This window comes from Callospermophilus lateralis, chromosome 6 (genome assembly GCF_048772815.1).
Source record: "Callospermophilus lateralis isolate mCalLat2 chromosome 6, mCalLat2.hap1, whole genome shotgun sequence".
In the NCBI taxonomy this organism is placed as follows: Eukaryota; Metazoa; Chordata; class Mammalia; order Rodentia; family Sciuridae; genus Callospermophilus; species Callospermophilus lateralis.
In genome coordinates this window covers 102,940,676-102,966,154 of record NC_135310.1, presented here as the reverse complement: position 1 = coordinate 102,966,154, position 25,479 = coordinate 102,940,676, and the positions used below count along the sequence as shown (strand labels likewise).

General features: G+C 38.4%; 2 protein-coding genes across 2 annotated transcripts in view; both read right to left on the bottom strand.

Moving 5' to 3' along the window:
- The window catches only part of LOC143401308 (glutathione S-transferase alpha-3-like), a 50,847-nt gene extending 29,039 nt beyond the window's left edge, over nucleotides 1-21,808 (bottom strand). The window contains exon 1 of the mRNA XM_076858600.2: nucleotides 21,725-21,808. The gene's annotated coding sequence lies outside the window, so the exon portion shown is untranslated. The remainder of the gene's footprint in view (nucleotides 1-21,724) is intronic.
- LOC143401307 (glutathione S-transferase alpha-3-like) lies at nucleotides 103-21,801 on the bottom strand. The gene is made up of 7 exons (XM_076858599.2): nucleotides 21,725-21,801; nucleotides 10,413-10,520; nucleotides 7,343-7,394; nucleotides 6,501-6,633; nucleotides 3,844-3,985; nucleotides 1,614-1,745; nucleotides 103-790 (listed from the first exon to the last, which is right to left on the bottom strand). Exons 2-7 carry the CDS (start codon nucleotides 10,497-10,499, stop codon nucleotides 671-673), a joined length of 666 nt encoding a protein of 221 aa, XP_076714714.2. The 5' UTR covers nucleotides 10,500-10,520; nucleotides 21,725-21,801; the 3' UTR covers nucleotides 103-670.
- Nucleotides 21,809-25,479: the final 3,671 nt, after the last annotated feature.

The following is a 25,479-nucleotide window of genomic DNA, read 5'->3' as shown; positions in this document are numbered from 1 at the left end:
GCTCCAGAACTGTAGGGGAATGAATTTCTGTTATTTAAAACCATAGCAGGTTTGTAGGAATTTCTTGTGGCAGCCTTAGGAACATGATACACATGCTGTGCATGATTTTAGATTAGTTTATTTGTTTTTTGTTTGTTTGTCTCACTAGATCCATTGCCATGAGTGTAGAGAATGTATCAGGTATTTTTTCATCATTGATTATCTGGCTCCAAGAACACAAAATATTTCATGCTGGTAAATATACATTGAATAACTAACAGGAAAAAAATTGAAAGAAAATGATTCTTTATAGGGTTGTTTTTATGTGTTTTGGTGAGAAAGGAAGCAAAACACAAAACAAAAAAAAAAAAATATTTTTGCCTAAGCAGAGTGTCAGATGAAAATTTCTACTTAATTTTCTTTGAGACAGTTCATGACAGATGTTATAAGACAATTTTTCTTAATAGATCAAGCCTAAGAAACTTTTTCATTCTATCCAAATTAAAGAGATAGCCAAGAAGTGATCATGGTTATAAACCTCACTAAAACCAAATAGACTGTATTGCATAGAAGTCTGCATAGCTCATTTCTAATTTAAATTTGGGGAAACTTGGTTAGCCTCAGAGTAATCAAGATCATCTTTTGAATACAGCCCAGTATTGTATGTGCTATATCTCCATGTCAGCCTCATTTAACTGAAAATCTTCTTTACTGCTTCCACACATTTTTCATCATCAAAGGGCTTCCTCTGGCTGCCTGGCTGCAGAAACTTCTTCACTGTGGGCAGGTTGCTGACTCTGGTTCTCAGGGCCTGCAATGCAGAAGTGGAGACCACAGCCTCAGAGAGAGCCCAAACCAACACCCATTAACACAATCAGGAAGTCTAAATCCCTCCACCAACACAGCATTCTGTCTGGGAAACATCACCAATGAGAAAAAAGATAAGAGCTAGAAAATAAAGCTCAAAAACAATTCCCCCAACTTCTCTTTAAAACTATATTCTGTTCCAGCATTCTTCTCATCTGCCTTACATTTTAATCCTGTAGATTCATTGCTACTGTATGATATAAGAAAAAATATGTGACATGTGCCTATCACATATGAATAAAAGAATCACTCAAACAGAGTTAAAAGAAGATATGGTAAAACTGAGTTAGAAACGATGATAGAAAGAGACCAGCAAATCCAGGTGGCAGTCGCTACAAATTATCACACTGAGAAAGATGGGATTGTTGGGGGTAGGGGTTTGCAGAGTGAGGGGGAGGAAGGAAAACAGATGTAAGGAGACTTGCTCAGCCTGGAAAGACAAGGCATACATGGGACCAGGGGATTCCCAAGGAAGTCATGGTCAGAACCCAAATGGAATAGGGGCTGGGAAGAGAAAGCTGGCATTTGGTTGCACTTATTCTCCAAACTAAATATACTTCTTAGAGTAGCATCCACTTTAAATGTCTTTGCATAGAAAGATTCTTTTCATTCCACAGAATCAGAGCCTAGAAGACCTTTCTGGAGTCCAGGGCAGGGAGGGTGAAGCCTAGAGATGGATAGAAGTCAGAACACCACCAGCCCCAGTGTTTAGATGTTAGATTCATGATGGGAGGTGTGGGCCTCTATGAGGACTTGAGAGAGAGCACCTTTAGTAGAGGGAAGTTGGCCAGAACAGTGGAGTCCAGCTCTTCTGTGTGGTAGAGAAGTTCAGTGAGGTGAACGTCAGCCTTGCTCAGCCTGTTGCCAACCAGGTAGTCTTGCCCATGGTTCTTTAACACCTGCAGAATGGGAGGAGTCAAGTCATGAACACACATAGCCAGACTGAGCCCCAGCTTGTCCCTGAGCCTGTCAGCCCAACTCTCCCCAGCTGCTGCCTCCTGGGCCATGTGGAGCTGCAGGTCTTTCTCCAGGTCCCTGATTCACAAGGGAGAGTGAGAAGTGGGGCTCTGCTCTCTCCTCTGTGAAATCCAGCGTGATCCTTTCATTCTCCTTCATACATTCTTGCATTGTTCACACCCTTTACCATGACCTATGTCTTCCACACATGCCAAGGGCGTGACATCTGCTGTGCTGCCTTTTCATGAGCCCTATACTCTAAATGGCACAGCAGGTAATTTCAGGGTGTTCTTCTCTCTTCTGCTCTCTCTTTCTCTCCAGTCTTCACTTTTTTAAAAAAAAATATTTTTAGTTGTTTATGGACCTTTATTTGTATATATTCATATGTGGTGCTGAGAATCCATCCCAGTGCCTCATACATGCTAGTCAAGCAAACTTCCACTGAGTTACAACCCCCAGCCCCAGTGTCTCCACTTTAATAAGCACTTTTCCCTATAAGTATATCATTTCAGTATCTCTGTTTTTCCTCTTATTTGATTTCTTAATTTGATGGTTATGTGTGTAGGATATAAAACAAACTTCAATCGTCATATCTTTTGTGACATTGGCTTTGAACAGTACATTGCAATCTGCATGCTGCATTATCTAGGCGTGAACTGCACTGACATCTGCATCTTAGTATGAAATGCATGAGAAAAGTAATATGTTTGATTGGCAAAATAGGAATAGAGAGCTGGGCATATGATAAAGTGGACATCATAAGATGTAAATTCTGCTATCTCGAGATGTGTATTTATGGGTTTTTAAACTTTCTTTTCATGTCTATGAATGTATTAACATTTTCACAAAAGAAATTTTGGGGTAATATGTGAAATTTGTTTAAATATCTCAGCAATATTGAAATGATGAAATATAAAGAAAAACCCCATGGCAATACCAATTAAACAAAATATTTTGTCAACCACCCTATTAGATTGAGTATACATAGAGAAGTGTGAACAATTGCTTGGTACGAGAACAAACCACAACATAATATTTATGCTATAATTTAGAGCATTCTTTTAGCTTTACCTCAAAGTGTGCTCAGAACTTCCCAACGCCTAAGGACAAATTCTGTACTATGAATTCTGTACATACAGAATTCTAGCTGGATTCCCAGTAATTAAAACTTTGAACTTGGTATCACTAGTGGAAGCCTTTCTCCCAGTCTATCTTCATACAATGCCTCAAGTGCCAGAGTACTAGATCAGTACGCAAGAAGGCCCTCTGGAAGTGAAGGTCAACGTTCATGGAATCCCAGGCACCGTTTTTCTCCTGCTTCTGTTATGCGAAGAATGTCTGAGTTCTCCAAACTCATAAATTGTGATCCCAATGCTGTTAGGTGGGGCCTTTGGGACATAATTAGATCCTGTGGGAAGAGTTCTCAGGAATGGCACTACTGCTCATATAATGAGACCTTAGACCCATCTGCCATAGGAGAACACAGCCCAAAGTCAGCCATTCATGGACCAAGAAGCAAGGCTACCTTGACACTAATCCACCAGGTTCTTGATCTGTAATTTCTGAGCCTCCAGAACTATGAGAAATATATGTATAATATATAATTAGCCTTCCAGTCTATGGCATTGTTCACATAGCAATCCTAAGTGCTAAGATAACCTGTTAGGACTAAAATGCTCTCTAGTCTCTGAGACACCCTCTAAACTCTATCACTGTGCTGCATCCTTTTCTATGTGACTCTTCCCTTGTTTCCACTGGACTGTCCCATCAATAGGCAAGCCTTTCCCAGATAAAGAGAAAGCTCTTGTTTGTGCCAGCCTGATTCTGACCCCTACCCTGGTCCTTCTCACTCAAGCTATAACCTAAATCCTTCCCATGTTGATGTAAGAATACATGAAACACTGTTCTTTTCTTTATGTCTTTCCCATAGAGGTTGTATTTGGTGACAACATAGTTGAGAAGGGCTCTAGGCTGCCCCAGCTTCATCCCATCAGCCTTCAGTTTAGAAAGTGCCCTGAAGGTAAAACAGCTTCCACTTACCTTCTCGAAGGCAGGAAAATAACGGTTTCTCGCTTTCTCTTTGATCTGGGCAAGTCTTCCATCTTTGTCCCCAGGTGGAAGGAATGGGTAATAAAGAATCATTTCATTCAAATCTGCCACACCTTCTGAATACATATCAATTCTGAAAGCAAAAAAACAAGTACTCTGTCAAATGCCTTCTGTCCCAGATTTTATAGTTTTGAAATCCAAGAGAACAGAAAACTGGGAATGGATCCACCATTTTACCCAGCTATCCCTCCCCTCGGTTCATACCCCAAAGACTTAAAAACAGCATACTAAAGGGACACAGCCACATCTATGTTTATAGCAGCACAATTCACAATAGCCAAACTGTGGAACCAACCTAGATGCCCTTCAGTGGATGAATGGATTAAAAAAAATGTGGCATATATACACAATGGAATTTTACTCAGCAATAAAAAGAGATTAAAATCATGGCATTTGCAGGTTAAATAGATGGCACTGGAGAAGATAATGCTAAGTGAAATTAGCCAATCCCCCCCCCCAAAAAAAACAAATGCTGAATGTTTTCTCTGATATAAGGAGGCTGACTCATAGTGGAGAAGGGAAGGGGAGCATGGGAGGAATAGACAAACTCTAGATAGGGAAGAGGGGAGGGAGAAAAAGGGAGGGGGCAGGGGATTAGCAAGGATGGTGGAATGTGATAGACATCATCATCCAAAGTACATGTATGAAGACACGAATTGGTGTCAACATATTTTATATATAACCAGAGATATGAAAAATTGTGCTGTCTACATGTAATAAGAATTGTAATTCACTCCACTGTCATTTGTTTTTTTTTTTTAAATCAATTTAAAAAAAGAAATCCAAGAAAATAGAGAACAGCATACAATACCAAAATAATTCACCTCTAGTAGGGATCATTCAAAATCAAGTTACAATCTTCTGGGTTTTATTTATAGATTAACATTTATTTTTTAGAGCAACCTACAGGGAAGACATGTCTAAATTTTTGTTATACACCTGACCACATATGATTCCAAAGAGTATACTGGGACATCACAAGTTAAGGTCTTTAGAAAACGTGGTGTCTGGAAACACTGCTAATACATATAGGCTATGCTCTCTGTGCATAGGTAAACTCAAGACAGAGTTCCTGGCCCAGCCTCTCAGACAAGTCCCTTTGCCTCGCTCTTCCTATCATATAGCACAGGATCATTTCCATGTTCAATGTTAGAAATCACGTGCTCCCAATTATTTCTCATAAATCATGTTCCCTAACATTTTCCATGTACTGTTGCCCAATTCTGATCATGATCTCATTTCTTGAGGCCCCCACCCAAGATTTGGTGTAATTCTTTATATAATTATAGTATGTGTATAGTATAGGAGAGCCTCATTTCTTTTGCTTCAAACAGGCTTTCCAAAATTCTTTTTAAAAATCAGTTTTATTGACAAATGTGCACATCATAATTGTCACTCAGTTGAAGTCTACTATTCAGTGAATTTTTTAGTACACTCACAGAATTCTGTGAATATTAACATTTTCCAGTTCTACAACATTTTTACCATGATGGATGGATTACAAAAATATGTATACCACCTCTCCTACCAGCTCCAAAACCACTAATCTACTTTCCGTACCTGTGCATATGAGTGTTCTGCACATTCATGCTAGATAAACCATACAATATGTGACCTCCTAGGTCTGATTTCTTTTATGTGACATAATGTTGTCAAGGTCCATCCATGTTGCCACATGCATCGGTACTTCATCTCTTTGCACAGCAAATACTATTCCATTGTATGGCTAGAGAACCTTCCTTCATTCATTGCATGTTTAGTTTATTTCCACTTCTTGGGTATTATGAATAATGAGCTATGAACATTTGTGTACAAATACCACTCAGAATGTATTTTATTCCTCTGTGTATATCCCTATTACTGAAATTGCTGGGTTATTGGTAACTCTTTAACTTTTTGAGGAACTTTTCACAGTTCCATACAAGATGTTATTTTCAATAAAGCAGTGCCAATCAAGGTGGGAGGAGACCTAAACTCCAGTGCTGAATCAGTGGACTTCTTCAAGTCTACATGAAATGCTCTGCATCACCTTCATGTCTTGACACAGACTCCACCAACCCTCATCAAGCTGACCCATCTGTAGAAGAAGAGGGTAGTTTAGGTTCCTGCCTGTGAGTCTTGTACTTTCTGGAAATGGAAAATCAGGTGCTTCAGATATTTCCTTCACAGGGTTTCAAGTCTAGACACTCAAATCCTTCCCCTGTCCCAAGCTATTGCATAGAGTTTAACCTCTAAAGCTAAGCAAATGGAATCAGGATTCCACCATCTTCCTGAATTCATTGTTCCTCAGGATTTGCAAAACTCCATGAACCGCATTCTCTCTACATGACACTGCCCTGAATCCACTCCATGCTTAGTCTTCCTGCATCTCCATAGCACTCTCCCAAATTGATCTCAGAAACTACTAATCTACATTCTATCACTGTGGATATGAGTGTTCTACACATTCATACTAAAGAAATTATGCAATATGCCCAGAATCAGCCTGGTGCTGTTCATGATCCCCCTGCCATGGTTTATCTCACTTAAGGAAGGATCTAAATCCTTCCCATGTTATCTGTTGATTTAAAATAGACAATATACCGTACAGGGCTCTCTCCTTTATGTCCTTCCCATAGAGGTTGTGTTTGGCAGCAATGTAGTTGAGAATGGCTCTGGTCTGCACCAGCTTCATCCCATCGATCTCCACCATGGGCACCTGCTGGAACATCAAACTCCCATCTTGTGGAAGGAGAAAACAAACAGAATGAAATGTCTGTGGGTCAGACCTGTTCACAATGTAGAACAGTTGTGAAAATGACTGAAGATGCAAAGGGGAAAAAATATTGCTTGATAAATTTTTGAGTAACATACCACTTTATTTTTAGTTTTTGTTTTTTCTTTTACTTATCCAACTGCTTTACCTTTAGCCTCGTATGTCACAGCTGTTTTTTTAATTTTTTATTTAGTTTTCAGTGGACACAACGTTTTTATTTTATTTGTATGTGGTGCTGAGGATAGAACCCAGCGCCCCGCGCATGCCAGTCGAGCACGCCACCACTTGAGCCACATCCCCAGCCCGTCACAGCTGTTTTAATTTCCCATCCATCCATATACATTGTGTGTCCCTGAATATTTGTGGGTTTAGCCCATCTTCAGGGCTATTTTAGAAGAATGTGGGGAGCCTACAGTTGGTCAGGAGCCAATTGCATTCAGAGTATGAAGAAGGCAAGAAGAGGGCACGCAAGGGACCCCAAGATTGTTCCTTAGCAAGGATTCACAAAGGCCTCACTTATTTTTAGTCCCCAGAGAGTAGCCAGGTCTTACATTTTAACCACTCTTTACCTCTCCTCTGTCAGCACTGCCATCCTCTTGAATACATGAGTACTGTCTGATTTTTCAGTCTTCCACTAGGAACGCTCTTAAGAGGTGTTAAGATATGTGTTCTTACCTTTTCTTAACTTTTCCAAGTCTTCTCTAGTTTTCATGAATTTCTCTTCAAACTGGAGAGCAGAAAAGGTAAATGAGTCCTGAATAGTTCACTCAATAGCCTTGCATGCTTGTCAGCTTGAATCACTGCTGTCTACGTATGATATGAAGGGGCTAAGATTTTTGAGATTGGACATATTTATTGCAGAGTCTGGTCATGGCTATCTGGAAATTTATACTACATCTACCAGGAAAAATGCATGAGTCACAACCCTGAAAAATGCTTGATCCCATCCATCACAGATGTATAGGAAGCACGAGGGCAGGGACCTCATCTGTCTAGTTCACTGTGTATCCCCAGGACCTACTACATAACCTGGTTCTTTATAAGTGCCACACAATTATGTTGAATGACTAGCTTCCATGGTTAATAGGCAGTTTGTTACTGTCTCCTTCCTCCTGCCCACCTCACAATTGTGGTGTGTATTTTCAGTATAATTGCATTCATTTTCTTATGTGGTAGAATTTAGATATTTTTTATCGGGAATTTCTGACATACATAAAAATAAACAACTGAGTATATTGTTATTCCTTTATCCCTCGCCAATTTCAACAATTTTCAACTGGTGTCAACTGGCTTTCATCTAGGTACCCACCCACTCTTCTTCTCTGGTAATAGTTTAAAGGAAATCTCACCCCAGATTTCATGCACAGTCATGTGTCCCATAAAAAAGTTTCAGTCAATCACTGATTAGGTGCACAAAGATGGTGCCATTAGACTATAAAGGAACTAAAAATTTCCCATTGACTGGTGAATACATAGTTGAAGAAGAGGCTAGGGAATAGAAAACTAAAGGAGAAGAAAAGGAAGAATCCCTAAGAATACTCAGTGAAGCATTTTTGTAGAAGTCTTTGTAGACTTCCATAAGTTCCAACAAAATATTGAAAACATGAGGGCTGCATAATAGTGCTTAGTGGTAGAGCACTTGCCTATCTTACACACTGCCCTGAGTTCAATGCACAGCACTGTGAAAACAAAACGACAAAAAAAGTTGTAATCACTGAGAATAGCCTATATTAAAAACAATTATTTTTTAAAAAAACTGAAAACAAAAACTCCAAATGAATGACTAAGTTTCATTAATAGACAGGACTTTTCATGGTACATTATCTGCTTCCAAGCAAATATATATAATGAAAAAAAGCAAATGAAGCAATCCACCATGCATATATTTCTGCACAGTGATGCCTCCACAGGAGAAGCATCAGAAATGTCCTTAGTAGCTAGACAGGAAGAAGGCACTGTGACCATGGGAGGAGACAGGACCATGCCTGTTACTGCCCCCAAAACCTTCCAGTGGAACACCATGGGGAGGTAGAAGACAGTGATATTGTTAATTCTGAATCTCTGTTTGTTTCTTAACTTGTAACAGAAGAATCTTTTAAAATAAAATTAAATAAAAATTAAAAATGGAAAAAACTTAGAAAATAAGGAATAAAATTATTTTATACACCTGCACAATATGTCTGAATTTTAAGTGTTATTATTAAAGAGTCAAAAGGTTAAAAAAATTAAAAGTTTGTCAAATAAAAATTTTACAGTAAATTGAGGTTAATTTATTATTGAGGAAGGAAAACATTTTAATAAACTGAGTACAGCCTGTGTGCAGATTCATAAATTGTGCATTGTACTAAATCAGCTTTTCATTATTTTAAGGAATACCTAACATAATCAACTTTTAAGAGGGACAGGTTATTTTGCTTACCACTGTTTCAGAGGTTTTGGTCCCTGGACATTTGGCCCTGCTGCTTGGTGACAAGGCAGAACATCATGGCAGGCAACTCATGAGGGAGCAAACCACTCACCTCTTGGATGTCAGGAAATCAAGAGAGATACAGGGGCTTCATTCCCAGTATCCCCTCAAAAGCAAGCCCCCAGGATATAACTCCTCTCACTAGGCCCCACCTCCAAATAATTCCACTACTTTCCAATGTTGCCTCAGGCTAGGAACACACCTTTAAAACATGGGCCTTTATGAACTTTTCAAGTCCAAATTACAGCATTAAGTAGTGACCTGGGCCTTCACTTTGACTCAATACCTGCTCACGGACTCACTTGGAGGAATTGCCAGACCTTGTAAACTCTAGGCCTGGTAGAGTACTGAAATTAGGTGTCCCGTTTTTCATATTTTATACCATAGTTTTACTGTGTGTGTTTTTTATTTCGATATACAGATGCTTATCATTGTGTTACAACTGCCTACAGTATTCTGTGCAGTATCATGGCATACAGATGTGTGACTTACCAACAACAGGCCACACAATATAGCCCACAATATAGTAGGCTACACCCTCTGGTTTTCTGTTGGTACACACTATAATGTTTGCACAAAAAAATTGTCCAATGCCAGGTTTCTCAGGCTGTCTTCATTGTTCAGGACACAAGACTGTGTTTCATTCTTAAATAGTTCAATTAGTTTCTCTAAAATTTAGGAAATATGTTTTTTTTTGTTTTTGTTTTTGTTTTTAAAGAGAGAGTGAGAGAGGAGAGAGAGAGAATTTTTTTTAATATTTATTTTTTAGTTATAGGCGGACACGACATCTTTGTTTGTACGTGGTGCTGAGAATCGAACCCGGGCCGCACGCATGCCAGGCGAGCGCGCTACCACTTGAGCCACATCCCCAGCCCCCCTAGGAACTATGTTTAAAAATAACTATAACATGTTATTTTTAAACATAGTTCCTAATAACAAAAACATTAATAATAATTTACTATCATCAATATTCAATCAATGATCATGTTTCTAATTTTTATAAGTTTTATAAATTATGTTCTACAGTTTGTTTAAACACAAATCCAAATAAGTTCCACAAATTGTGATATATTTTTTACATTAATGTTTATCCTCTTTGATGAGAATATTGACAATGTATTTGGTTATGTCTGAGTATCTCTTAAAATTGGCAGTTTTGTTTAAAGCACAACTCATGACATGGTAACCAGTAAGAAACATCACCTAGCTTATGTGAGAAAAGTATCTAATAACAGTGAATATTAGATCCAACTTAAAATGACTTGACCCAGAACTTACCTCTTCACCAGCTGCAGCCAAGAGCCATCGGATGGACTCCATTCTGCCCCGTCCATCAAAGTAGTGAAGAATGGGTTTCCCTGCCATGATGGCAGTGTCTGGGTTTTCCTAAATGTGAGTGAGCGAATAAAACTGTCACTATGGCAAAATCTAAACAACCCTTTTGCTTCACTTGATCTTAGTTGGCTTTAAAAAATGACTAATTTTTGATTCACAAAGTTGGGCAACACATTATTAGTCTTAGGTTAAGTTTGCAAGTAGAACACAACTCTGACCAAGGCCACCTAAGGGATTTAAAAATTGTTCTTCAGAGAATGTTATCACCCTGTGTCCTCCAGGGGAAAGATGCTTTTTCATCTCACCTGGTCTGTGGGGGAAATAAAACTGTGTATCCTAAAAATACAGAATGAGCTATTCCTGGGAAAAGTAACTAAAAAGAGAAGAACATAAGACTTTCTAATCAGCAAATTTTCTTTCAATTTACAGAACCCAGAACATCCTGTGACCTGTGCCAACAACAATTCAGGCATCAAAAAAGCAGGCCACCCCAAATTTTTAAGTCCACTGGAATGTGTAACTAATCTGGCACCTGCTTCTGTGATGCAATTCTCACAACTCCCCGTATAAGCCTTGCATTGTAACCCTATGCAACATGGTCTTTGTGGGAAGTAGCCTTTGATTTGCTACAGTTTCAATAAATCTTTTTTCTTTTCCTCAGCAATCTTCCTTGAGTCACTGGCCTTTTCCAGGAGAAGCAGTGAACAGGGATTGAAGGTTTCAAGACCATCCTATCAAAAGAGGTACTTTAAGACGTATGGTAGAACAGGCTGCACTGAAGAAGGACCTGCCTTCTTTGTGGCAGGGTCAGAGAAGTTCTTCAAATGTACTCCTAGGTCTAATGGGTTACCCATCAGTAGTCACCCTCATAATGCAACAAACCAGTCTCATGTCCCCATTGGTTAAAATCTGACGGTTCTTGGCAGGCTCACAGTCACTGTGAATGGTAGAAGATTTTAGTGGGAAGAGAAAGAACTAGAGAACCAAAATGTATTGAAAACTGCCAGGACCTACCCCAATACAAACCTCACTTGACACATCATGTTTTTAATATTCACACAGCTTTGGGCACCAGTTGTATTTAATCTGCACTCTTCAGTTAATGAAACTGAGCCTTATGGAAGTGAAACGCAATGTCCAGTCACACCAAAGTCACCAGGGGACATGAAAAATCACAACATGAGACAAGAACAAGGAGGGTCTAGAAGCACACGGGTGAAGGCCTTGAGAATCTGTGAAGGCTCTGAAATCAGGATGCCACCAACAGCAAGGACCAAGAGGAGCAAAGTCACTGTTCAGTCCTTTGGCTGTTAGGCTGCATTGCATCAGAAGTAGAAATGAGGGCTCAGGATTTGTTCACTTGTAGCTCACAAGACCCAGTTCCTCCCACAGGCAGAGGTTGCTTATTCCTTTCATTTTTGGAACTGTCACACTCTACAGCTTTTTGTGTGATCTAGCAAAGGGATGTGCTACATTCACTTGATGGTTCAATGCTAGCCACGCCCTCAGAATGCCCCAAATTTATCACAAGTTTAACTTAAAAAAAAAAAACTAATCCTCAGGGGACTTCATAGAATGTGAGCATTTTACAGTTGGGTATGATGTGATTTCTAAAAGAACTTGCCCATATGAAGTGATGGACCAGAGTTCAAACTCACCTTTGTTCAAAACCAAAGTCTAGGCTTGAATTTCTGTCATTGATTTTCAAAATATGCAAAGGGATCCTTCTGTGGATTGTGAAACCCATTAATTTTGTAAATGAATCAGAAAGGAACAGAAAATATCAGGGTGCAGAAAGGGTAAGTAATGTTTGGAGAGGGTTTCACTTCAGTTTTGTGTATGGAGTGTGTATAGGAGTGTGCACATGTGTGTGCTCAGATGGCCATTTTAAGTGGTTATAGAGATACTGATGGCGTCCAGTGAAGGAGCTTCATTGGCCCTGGCTGTTCCTCAGGCTGCTCAGGGGGTGGAGCATAGTGAAGAATCAGAGAATGAAAATAAGTGGCTCCTGGAACTGAGGTGACTTTACTGTCATGAGTGTGAATACAATCACAGGAGACTCACTGAAAGCAGTTGTCCTAATGAGAGGACTTCAAGGGAAGACGGTTACATGTAATCTGAAGTTCTATTAAAAAACATTCTGTCTTCTTGCAAAGTTTTGTCATTGAGTTTAACACAAAAGTATACTTGTCTTTACCATTAGAAGTACTTCTGAAAAATTGTGTGTGATTGAATTTTAGGTATCAAAGTATTTTAAATACCCACATTTTAAAAGGTGACACACAAAAATCTAACCTTTATGAAGTATTAACTCCTTTAGAAACACTGAATCAACTCTCAGTCTGTTAGGAAGTCCATTGTTCTTTATCAGGAGGGAAGTGGAGGAGGCTGGTCAGCACAAGGGAAGGAGAGTGAAACTCACCCAGCTGCCAGGTGCCTTCAGTTGCTCAGAACAAAGGTTCACAGAGTCACATGATTCAAATGCTTACACTGGGCTTTCTCCAGCTGTTGACCAAGGAGCCTGTTACACAGGGAAGTGAGTTTTACCTTACATAAGGCTCTATTATGATGCTCTTTCTTCTAAGTGACTTTCTCCAGCTTCTGAATGTGAGGTTTCCAAAGGCCAGGCCAAGCCTGGGACAAAGGTGCCCATGAACCTTTGCTGGGTGCACAGAAAGTGGGAGCAAGAGAGTGGTTGCCTTGCTGGGGTCCCACATAGCTTCCTCACTCATGGTTAGTGCCTAGTTGTGAATGTCCCCTCTATGACTGTTAAACAAGAGTTAGGCATGAACAGTAAGTCAGAGTTTAGGAAAATACTCAATACAGAACAAAATGGTTCATCATCAGCCCTGCCTCATTGGAGCTGCAATTGATAACAAGATGGCTAAATCAGGACCTTTGCCTGGTCTCAGCTCTATTCCTTCTACAAATGGAGGAAGATAGATGAATTCAAGGGCCAAAAGACAAAGGACAAGGATGTGTTTGCTCAGAGGGCTTACCTGCTAAGACATCTTCAACAAAACCCTACACAAACAACACACACCAGAGATTTTTCAGGCTGAGAAAAGCAGGATGATTCAGACTGGAGCCCCCTGACCTTAAATTCTATAAAGCTAGATTTAATGAAGACCTGTCAGTCAGGCCAAGATGACCAAGAGTTGCTCTTTGGTTGTCAGGTACTGTAGTCTGCCAATCCAGAGCCCAGAGGCAATACCTGGGGGGACCCTCTAACAATCTCCCTCAACCCCATAAAACCTGGGACACACAGAAGTTCCTTGTTTCTTTCCCCTCTCTCTCCCCTGAGGGTGCTTTCCCCACCCCCTTTCTCTTTAACTGAGCCTCATGGAAAGTGAAAGGCTTTCTCTTTCTTCTTCTTACTTTCATTAAGTTTTGTGTCTTGCATGAAACAAGACAGTTAACTTTGAGGATTTTTCAGAAATTGAAATAATGTGCATACACTCGTAATAGGCACTCAGTACATGGATGCTCACTGATTCTCCAGTTCCTGAGCACACATCTGTGTGCACCTGAACACATTGGGTAGCCCATGAATCCTTTATCTTTCCATCCATCCTTCTTACCAACTGACCATCCACCCATCATGTACTATCTCCATCTATCTCTATCTCTGTTTTGTCCATTGAACTCTGGAGCAGTTTCCATGTACCAAGCAAGGACGAGGCTACAAGGAGCAAGGTACCAGTCTGACTTGGTCTCTTCCCTGAAGGGGTTTAAATCTAGTCAGGGACACAGCATTATAGACACCTGACAGATTAGAATGACTCTGGAAGTGAATTCACTTTATGGGTCTCTGGGAATTCCAACCCAAGATCTGAGACCAGGGCAAAGGACAGGTAGCCAGGTTATCAAAGAAAAGGAAATGGGTAGAGAGCACTTCCCCATCAACCAGTTGCTAACATCTCCAGGGAGGGAAGAATCACACTCTCCAACACAAGGAATGCATCCCTGGGCAGCTTTGTTCCTGCCTTTTGGTGGCATGAGCATGATAGGAAGAGGAGGTGGAGAAGGAAAGAAAGCATGACATCTATAAAAATGCAAGACCCCCCACTCCCAGGGGCACCAGCTCTGGGTTCCCAGCTCCTCTCCAGAGTAGTGGCGCTCTCTCTCTCTCTCTCTCTTTCTCTCTCTCTCTCTCTCTGGTGTCTCTTAAATCAAACTTGCTTTCTGCTCTGCCTCAGTGTTACATAGGTGTTTAATCATCAACACTGGAGGACCAAGGACCTGATCCTGATTTCTAATTCCGGTATCAGAACCCTGATTCTGCTCACCAGGTAAGTCAGCACAAGGGAAGAATCCTGCCATCCTCAGAGAACTGAGGACCCTGCCGTTAACCAAATGAACTGTTAGGTACCAGTTTAGCCTCTCTATCTCCAAACTAAATGGATTTTGCCCTCCCAGGTGTCTGCTTCCTACAGTGTAAACCAGGATCACAGCTCATCCTTCTCCAAACTCTCTCTCTCTGCAGCCTCTTGCAACACGCTTTTCTTCATTGTCATTTCAGTATCTTCTCCCAGATGCTGCACTATGTCCTGTGATTCTGCTAGGCCCTGGCTTCTCTGACACCTGGATTTTCAGACATTCTCCCTGAAATTCAGTCTCTCCTTTATAGAAACTTTCCTTCTTCCCAATATTAACATTCATGCAGATCATTTCTGGCTATTAAATTCCAATTCTAATAACTTGTGCATTCAGGTAAGTGTTCCTGTGCTTTTAAGAACCAGTGATTGTCAGGTTTTGCATGTAGACTTCTGAGTGTTATCACCTGGGAAATCATGTCTCCCAGTGATCCTCAGTTCAGTGGCGCTGCTTTGCCAATGCTGAGGATGGTGGGCAATGTCTGGAGAGGTTTCTTGGCATCAAGGAAGTGCTACAGCATCAGGTGGGGTGAGGCCAGGATGCCTCTGAATATCCTTCTATAAGCAGGACAGCCCCCCCCCCACTCAGGCCAAATGGGTTGTCTTGTCAAGGTTAAGAAAACTTACTTAGTCATTCTCCTGTTTTTCCATGAGATGGTGAACCCCAGAGAGATAAGACTTGCCATCTGGTTAATTAGTAGCAAAGAGTGAAATAAAGTCTAGTTCCTCTGGTATTCAGACTATGTTTTCTATATCATAATAAATATGAATTTTGAACTTCACAGGCTAAATTGCAATACAGTTACATAATTCACAGTTGTATATTGATGACTATTATAGAAAAAAACACAACTCTAGCATAAGCTCCTAATTCCTCTTCACTAGTCACAGCCTCAGTTGGTCTATGCTGTGGTCATCACTCTTTTCTCTTTTTCTTGCTGACATTTTTTTTTCTCATACCATGAAACTCTCCTGCCCTAGTTTTCTAAATTCTTCTTGTCAACATTTCTGTAAAGTTGTATCCAACAGAAACTGAATCAGTAATTCTTGAACTGTCACCTAAGCACAAAAAAGAACGCTTTATGTGAACATAAGACAGACTTTTGCTTGTAGCTACAGATATTTCAATGTATTTTTCTTGGTATCTAAAAATGAGCATGTGAAGAAATGTAGGACAATTGATTAGATCAATAATTACCTATTAAGGGCAGCTCCTTCCAAAACACCACAATGGGAAAGAGTCCCTAGTGTGTTTAGGAGCTACTTATTCATTGGAATAACTCCTCCCAGTACAGAGTAGAGTCTAATTAAGGGAAAGTCACCTGCATAGTGTTTAGGGGCCACAAGTTTCTCTATTGGACTAGAAGGAAAATGCCAAGTCATCTTCTTATCAGAAAACTGTTGGTTAATATGTTGCTTTTCAGGTTTGGCAAGAAAGTTTAACCAAAACACTCTGACAGATTTTATTCTCTTTGCCTGTCAGTGAGGATTGGGGTTTTTGAGGAATCTGCACAGTTTTCATGAATGGAATGTAAAGATTTAGACAGATTTGAAACTTCCACTGTTACGTTAGGCATGTAAGCCAAAAAAAAAAAAAATCATAATTGAAAACACCATTTTATTCTGGTGCAGAATAGATTTGCACATGGGAACACAGTGGCAGTTTAGATACCAACTGAATACTCCTAAGGTTAAGCAGGACTGAGATTGTCATAACAAAAAGAATGTCAGTACCCCAGCTTTGCATCATCCAGGGAGAATTGGCAAGATGGCTCAAATTCTGTGTCAATCAGGTGGTCATGTATTTTGTAAATGCGCTGGGGTGTCCAGGTCAAAAGACAAAATGACACATTTAGTATTTCTCAAACTTTGTGAAGTATTGTTTTACCACACCAATAAAATATCTAAGGCTTAGAAAAGGATTTTTCCTCTCTTTTTGACCGTTCTGAAGACATTTAGGTTTCTGTATTATCATTTTCCCTTTGTCACAAAAAATTTTCACCAAAGACCATACAGGTGAGGTTATCTCTATAGTTAGTGTTTCTTGCTGTGCACAGGAAATCCCACTGAGCTGGGAAGGCTCATTCCCAGGAATCATGGCTCACAGGGGAGAAATTATTTGGTGATTTCAGAACATGAGGAAAGGGTGGGGGCAGTCCTTTAGGAAAGGTAGGGCTGGGTCAGAACAACACAGAGATTTTTCTTGCTCAGAAGGAGAGTCAGCTCCCTAGAGACATGTCTTGTGGTTTAGACCATCTTCATATGGTCCCTTTTCATTTGGTTGCAGTGAGCTATAAATTATGGGGAAGGGGATCTTTGTCTTCCTGGAGCACACTGTGCAAAGATTGTTTTACTGAAGACTAATGATGAGTGATTGATGCTGAGGATTGAACCCAGGGACATGAGCATGCTAAGCACATGCTTTACCTCTGAGCTCCATCACTAGCCCAAATGGATTTTTATTGACAACCTTGGTGAGCTCTTGACAATATGCAAGAATTCCTCCTTGTGTGATTTAAGAGTGCAGGGCTACAGGACAAAGGGCATAGGGTTTTTGTCATGATTTTAAATGGAGAAAGATGCTTTCTCTAAGGGAGATAGGCCTTAAATTGGACACAATTATGGGAAGAGCTCTGGGCTATGGCAGTGTCAGAGTCTATACATTTTACCAATTGAGTGTGTATAACATAAATGCTCTAGAATTGGTCAGATTCTACAGATATTTGTCTGATTTTCCAGCAAAATAAGGACTTTTATCACTGTGTAATCTCCCAATTTGGACTCATGATCATTTTAGATGCACTTTAGATGATTTGTTCCATAGTTCTGTACCAGTAGCTCATCTATAAGGAAATAGCTTATAGATGATTATAGCTCATCTTTCATCCAATGAGAAAACCTACAAACTAATACTAATAAACATGTTAATAGCACAGTTATGCAAATATGACTTAAAGAAGGTTAAACACCATTTTAACATCCATTTTTCCGTGTAATGTAACAAATCAAACAAACTAGTTTATGTTTTCTCAGCCTTCCAGGGTCTTATGAAATGTTTAAAGTTCTCTTGAATCCCAAAATACTTAATTTTAGAATCTGATTTGTGCAAGTATGTCATATACTAAGGGTTTCAAACACTTGATCAAAATAAGATTATAGGTTACTGTGAAATAATAGCTATTTATTTAGTCACTGTGATTTATAAACCAGATTTAACCACCTATAAAGTGATCATGACTTTCAAACAAATAAATTTAAAAAATCTTTATTCTTCAAAGGCCCAGGTTTTCTTTTTTAAGTAATAAAAATTTAATTAAGATAGCAAAAGAAAAACAAAACAAAACAAAAAAACATCTTGTCAAAACACAAACTCTGTGCTTTTTAGGTTAGTTACCAAAAGGTAAAGAAAATCCTGTATTGTGATTGTTTCTCCTGCAGGGAAGCAGTTTAGGTTCCTTGAGTGTCAAACTAGTCCTTGGAGCAGGGAAATACATGACTGTTAGATAACATTTTTAATTTGGGCCCTAACAGCAGAGTCAGAACTGGGAAAAAATAATATGTTTATAGAAGCCAACCAAAGAATTGAGGGAGTCACGCCTAATTGCATATTGTACCCATTCATCTATTCAAGGGCACCTAGTTCCATAATTCAGCTGTTGTGAATTAAACTGCTATAAACTTTCACATGGCTGCATCACTGTAGTATGCTGATTTTAAGTCCTTTGGGTATAGACCAAAGAGTGGAATAGCTCTGCTAAATAGTGGTTCCATTTGATAGAATATTACTCAGCTTTAAAGAAGAATGAAATTATGGCATTTCCCAGCAAATGGATGGAGTTAGAGAACATCATGCTAAGTGAAACAAGCCCATTTCAAAAAACCAAAGGCCGAATGTTTTCTCTGACATGAGGATGCTAATTCACAATGTCCGGGAAGTACTAAGGAAGAATAGAGCTACTTTAGGTTAAGTAGAGGAGAGTGAAGGGAGGTGAGGGAATATGGAGTAGAAAGGATAGTAGAATGAAACAGACATTATTCCTGTATGTATATATATGACTGCATGACCAATGTGATTCTACAACATGTACAATCAGAAAAATGATTGCACACCACATTTATGTATGACATATCAAAGTCCACAAATGCATTCTACTGTCATGTGTAACTAATTTAAAAATTTTTTAAAAAGTGTATATTGTAAAAAGGAAAAGCAAAATTCAGAAAATGGTTGAAATTTTTTTAAAAAGCAGATTTTGGAATTAAAAACCAAACATCTTGCTGGTTTTTATTAAGAACAGATCACTATTTTAAGAAAATATATTGCTTTAAACACAAAGAATTAAATTTTGTCTTCAACTTTGTGGATGTGTAACTTTTAGACAAATCTATAAAAAGTTTTTTTTTAAATTATAGCCAACTTGATCACATAAAACTTTTCATTAATAAGATTTGTCATTTATAAACCGTTCATGATTGCTTAAATCTTTAGTTCTATATTGCACATATATTTTTTCATTCTGGAGCAATCTAGTCATTCAACTGTCAGATAAAAATTTTACTCTATCACAAATTTCTTTCTCACACAACAACAAAAAATTCTTTTTCTCTTTTTAAGTTTCTATACCAAAAATATATCCTCATATTTACACCATTCTTTGCATCTTTCCCCACTACTTACTAGTTTCTATCCATCTGGTTTTTATATCTTTTACTAAATTTACTTAAAATCTCTGAATTTAGAGAAACTTCGTCTTTCCAGTAAAAGAATTTATGTCTTTATAATTTTTTATCAAACAACTTAGTTTTTGTATCTTTGCATAGAGAATTGCATATGTTTATTAGACTTTTAAATTTTTAGCAACCTTAATTTTTAGTGAAAACTAGGAAGCACTGAGAGTTGTCCTGTATCAGAATTTACCATTTTATAACTTCTAGAAAGATATGTTTTCTCAATTTCTTATGATTATTAATAGAGTTATATATTTAACATTCCTATACCATGTAGAAACAAGATGTCAAAATATATGAACTAAGTTTTATAATTAGTAATTAATGTTTTTATATTTTAAGTTTCTTAGAAATGACTTCATCATTTTATAAATATCTGTCAAATAGAATAACTTTAAGACTAAGTTAATAAAAGATTTTTGGAATTATTTTTAGTAGATATATGTTATATAATTATTATTGCGACATAGTTGGTTTTTATATTTTTATTCCATTACTTTGATGTCATATTTAATTTACTTAATTTTAATAATTATGTCTAAACCATTTGTAAAGAACAAGACTAGTTATTGTCTCAGTTCTTAGTTGCAATTTTATTTACTTATATTTTTAAAGCAAAACTAAACTAACCTTGACTTTGTCTTTTGTATATATTGTCTTTTATATATATTGTCTTTTATATATATTGTCTTTGTATATTTTGTCTTTTATATATATTGTTTACTTGTTAATGGACCTTTTTTAAATTTTTTTTTTTGTTTTTCGTATGTGGTCCTAAGAATAGACCCCATTGCTAAACGAGCACTCTGCCACTGAGCCACAACTCTAGCACCAGGCTCATCTTTTTAAAAAATTTTTTACAGGGAAGTGAACCCAAGGGTACTTAACCACTGAGCCACAACCTCAGCCCTATTTTGAGACAGGGTCTCACTCAGTTACTTAGGGCCACACTAAGTTGCTGACACTGGCCTTGAACTTGCAATCCTCCTGCTTTAGCTTCCCCAGGTGATTATAGGCATGAACCACCATGCCTGGCTTTAGCTAACCTTGTCTTAACCAAGGCCTCTGAGACATCAGACACTATCCTTTCCAATCCCTCCTTCTCCCTAGTTAGGTGGTGTCCCAAGCACCTATATGGCTCTTAGGGCAGCTATGAAACAGGGCCCATCTGGTCTGGGTGCTTTGATTTATACACTGGGTGTAGAACCTAGGACAGAAGACAGGCAACTGTGAATGCCTGTGGGCTCTGACCCCTTCCACAATGGCCAGCAGGCACAACCCAGCCAGGGAGAATAAGCCCTATTTGTTTAGCTTTGCCTTGTAGCTGGAGGTCCAGGAGTTTCAGACACACACACATGTCCCCAGATTTTACCATGGTCACCTGCCTAGACCTTATCCAGAGGCTTAAAATTGAAGACATAGTTCAAAATAAGATATGTGCAAGGCTTTGGGATCCCAACAGCCGGCTTTTACAGCTTTAACTCACTGACAAATCAAGCAAGCATCAGAAATATCGAAGTAGCAACTGTTTTATGGCCTTACAACATTTAGCAGAGACAATATAACCTGTTTGACAGGCAGACCCAAGCAAAAATGTCCATTATATTTAAATACTGAAAATTTTGAACTTTTTATTTTATTTTACTAACTATTTCAAAACTGGCTTTATTTAGCAAAGATTTATTAACTCACATGAACAAAAGTGATTTGGATTAATTACTCTATATGAATTTTAAGAGGATAAGTTTTTTTTATTATAAGTGCTGAGTTAATTTGCTTAAATTAATTAAAATACAGCATTTATATATCAGTGGTAGAAAAAAGTCACACATTTATTAAATAAACATATATAGACACAAATGCATGAACAGAAATAGATTTTATAGTTTTTGTCTGTGAAGCTCATAGTCATATCTAGGTCCTATAATTTAAAACATATAAATTGGGCTTGGCAAATGAAATAAGTTAAGATTAAGAAAATTCTTTTAAAACTTTATTGGCTCAAATTTTAAATTGTGAAAGGAATGTGAAGGGAACTTTTAGAAGCATATTTTAGTTTTTCTTTCATTTTGTTTTTGAGCACGTAGTACAATTTAGCTCAGTTGAGAAAGCAGGAAAAAAAAAAAACAACAACCAAAACAAGTTTCTTACCTCTCTTTTTTGAGCCAAAGGAATCTTCTGAGAAGAGGGATTTAAAGAATATCCAGGTAATTTTCTGGTGTTTATATTTGAAGGACAGGAAAGGCCGCCAGCTGTCCAGAGCTGTCCAGAGCGGGGTGGGGTGAGGGGGAGGGGGGATGGAAGGAAGGGGAGGGGAGGAGGAGGGAGAGAGCCAGGGAGAGAGGGGAAGAGAGCAAGCAAAAGGGAGTGAGAGAGTACACTCCAGTGTGGCAAGAGAGCTGTCATAGGATTTTTTATTTTTCTAAATTCAGTCGTTTGCTAGGTAACCTGAGAACTACTTTCTCTAAGAGAACCCATAGTTGATTCACTTTATTTGCTTTTTAAAAAAATACCAGTGTATTTTATGTGGCTTTACTTTGCCTTTCCAATTGAAAGCACACATAGATTAATTTGGGGGTGTCAAAAGATTCCCAAGTTGTTTCAACATGTAGTTTGTAGTAATCTGTGATAGGAGCCACAAGAAACTGGTACATTCTTTCCTACTTCTCTCCCACTAACATGGGATTATTTTGAAACCAATGACAGACACCATATCACTTTTCATATGCTGGCATTTATGTCTAACAGGTCAGGAGTCTTTACTAAACGTAATCACGCTACTCTCCTACCATGCCAACATTTGAATTCGTTAAATTCAGCAACTATTTAGCAACTATGTCTAGTGTAGCTCTCACACACTTACATATCCTGTGTTCTTATTATGACCATGAAATTCAGTCAAACACAGTATTTTAGATTGGAGTCTAGAAAACTGATGAAAAATCATATTGTAGCCCAACTTTTTCTTCACAGGCTATTTTTATAATTTTCCTTGAGAGTAAAGATTCTGTATTCAAGAAGGCTGGTCAGAAGAGGTCAGTGTCCCAAGAATGAGCAGGCATTATTTTTTTACTGTCCTCTTACTGACAGGTATTTACTTTTTCAAGAAAAAGGAAGTAAGAAATTGTGGTTTTCTCTGTAATCAAAGTGAGAATGTGACATCTTTTTTGATCAGATGACCCTATTAGGAAATGAATAATCATTCCACTCAAATCAGCCACACTTTCTGCATATATGCCAATCTTGAAAGACAGAAACAAAAACAAAACCCTGAATTCTTCAAAGCCTCCTGTCTTGGGTTTCACAATTTGAAAGGGGGGTCACCTTTATTGCATGCTAATCTGTGCCCGATTTTTCTTATATTTATGCATTTAATCCTTAGAAATCCATTGAGATGATACATTTCAAAAACTTTTATTATATGCATAGCCAAATCCAGATGTAGAGAGCATGTGTGATCCTCAACACTACAGCCTACAGCTGTGATAGGCATTGTTTGAAGCACTACTAGCAAACACTGATGTGATCCCTAGGGTTTGCTCTTTGACTTATGGGGTTTTTTGTTTTGTTTTGTTTTTTTGTACAAAGACTTAGTGTGATTCACATGGCTAGAGATCTGCCTTCTAAGCAATCTCAAGACAGAGGCCTTGGCACCACATCTCATCTTAGTCATGTCTCACTCCCTCATCCTATTATACCTCTTAGGCCCATTATTAGAACCAACATTACCAGTTCTCCCAATTATTCTCCACTTAGCATGGAGGATTCCACAACCAATTTTACATAGTCTTACCCAACACCGGCCATGTTTGCATTTCTGGGGAATCTGCAATATGGTATAACCAATCCTTCCTTCCTTTCTTCCCTCTTTCCCTCCTTCCATCATTTTTTTCTTCCTTCTTTCCTTCCTTCTCTCATTTCCCAGGGATTGAACCCAGGAATTCATAACCACTGAGCTAAATCTTCATCCTTTTTTATTTTAAATTTTGAGACAGGGTCTTGCTAACTTGCTTAGGGCCTCACTAAGTTTCTGAGTAGGGCTTTGAACTTGCAATCCTCCTGCCTCAGCCTCCCAACACTCTGGGATTACAGTGTGCCACCATGTGTGCCCAGCTGGTAAGATTCTTTATAAAGGTCCAAAAAAGTATATGTTATGTATTATAAAGGTCTAATACATATTATGGGGACTTTTTCTTCCTTTGTTACAAACATAATCTCCTATGATAATTTTACCAAATAACATTTTTATTGAAATATAATGCACATACCATAACGTCCCTCCTTCAATGTATACACATTTGTGAATTTTAAAAATGCACAAAAATCTGAAAACACCACCATTCTCTACTTTAGGAGTATTTCCACCACACTGAGAAGAAATGTATAGGCTTTCTTGCAGTTACTTCCAATCCCCATCTCCCTCTAGTCCCTGGTACCACTAACCTAATTTCTATCTTTATGGATGTGAATGTTCGGACATTTTATACTGATATAATCAGATAATTTGTGACTTTTCATGTAAGATAATATTTCAAGGTTCAACCAACATAGCATGAATTGGAACTTCACTCATTTTTCAAGGCCAGATATTATTCCACTGTATGGCTAGGGCATATTTTGTTTATCCATTTAGCCATTGTTGGGCATTTAGACTCTTTCCACTTTTTAAAAATGGTGGCTAACCCTTCTAACATTTCTGTACAAGAATTACTAACACTATCTTTTTATTATGCTAGCAGTGGAGTTGTTGGTTCATTCATTGATAACTCTTATTTAACTGAGGATGTATCCACAGTTTCATACAAGATTTTATTATCAGTCATGCAGCTTTGTCAAAACAGGAAGGACAGATGCCAGTTTGGTGGGGCTGAATCAGTCTGGGTGCTGCAGTCCTTGTCAAATGCTTCAGGTAACCCCTGTGTCATGAATATTTACTCACCCTTGTTAAATGGGTCAGTCCTTATAATGACCTGGTAACTTCTGTTTCTTTGCAGCATTTTTAAATTTTTTAGAACTTGAGAATCAATTCCTTTAGAACTTCAGTTTCCTAGGCCTTCTCATCTACACACACACCCACACACATTTTCTTTATCCACAAATTTTTTTTTAATCCAAATTTTTCCTAATTTCACTCCAAATCTCTGTTCTCATTCTCAGGAGATTCTAATGTACTTTTAGTTCAGTGTATATGCCCAAGTCTGTTGCTGGCCATGAACCCCAGCCATGGGCCTTAGGAAAGACCTAAATCTTCCTGTGTTATCTGTTAATGTAAAAGCAAAAAATGTTCCATGCAGGGTGCTATCCCTTATGTCTTTTCCTTAGAGGTTGGATCTGGTGGCAGTGTAGTTGAGAGTGGCTCTGCTGTACCAGCTTCATCCCCTCAGTCTCTCCTGAGGGCACCTGCTGGGACTTCAAACTCCCATCTTTTGGAAGAAGAAAAAGGAGAGTGAACTGTCTATGGGTCTTACTCCTTAAGGTTGAAATGACATTTGATCAAAGGACCGAAGAGGTAAAAGGAGAAAGAACTGTAAGCTTTGTAACCTTTCAAGTCCAATCACATTTTGTTTTCACTTTCTAGTACTCCTTCTTTTTATTATTAATCTTCCTTTTTATTTTATTTTATTATTTTTTGGTGGTTGTTATTTCATATGTTTATGAAATAAATATAAACAAATGTTCATATGTTTATGTTGTATTTTCATATGTTGTTCTTTCAATATGTGTATTTTCTTTCCAAATTCAATTTCTGTGTTGATAATTTTCATGAATGTTTTGGGACAAAGTGGAGAGTAACTGCAATAGAGCCACCAACGAAAGGCCATTTCAGGTAGGAAGTTCCCGAAGTAAATCTCAAGATGCTTAGGACTCTGAAGGTAGGTTCTATCTAGTGGTTTCCTTCTGTGCTC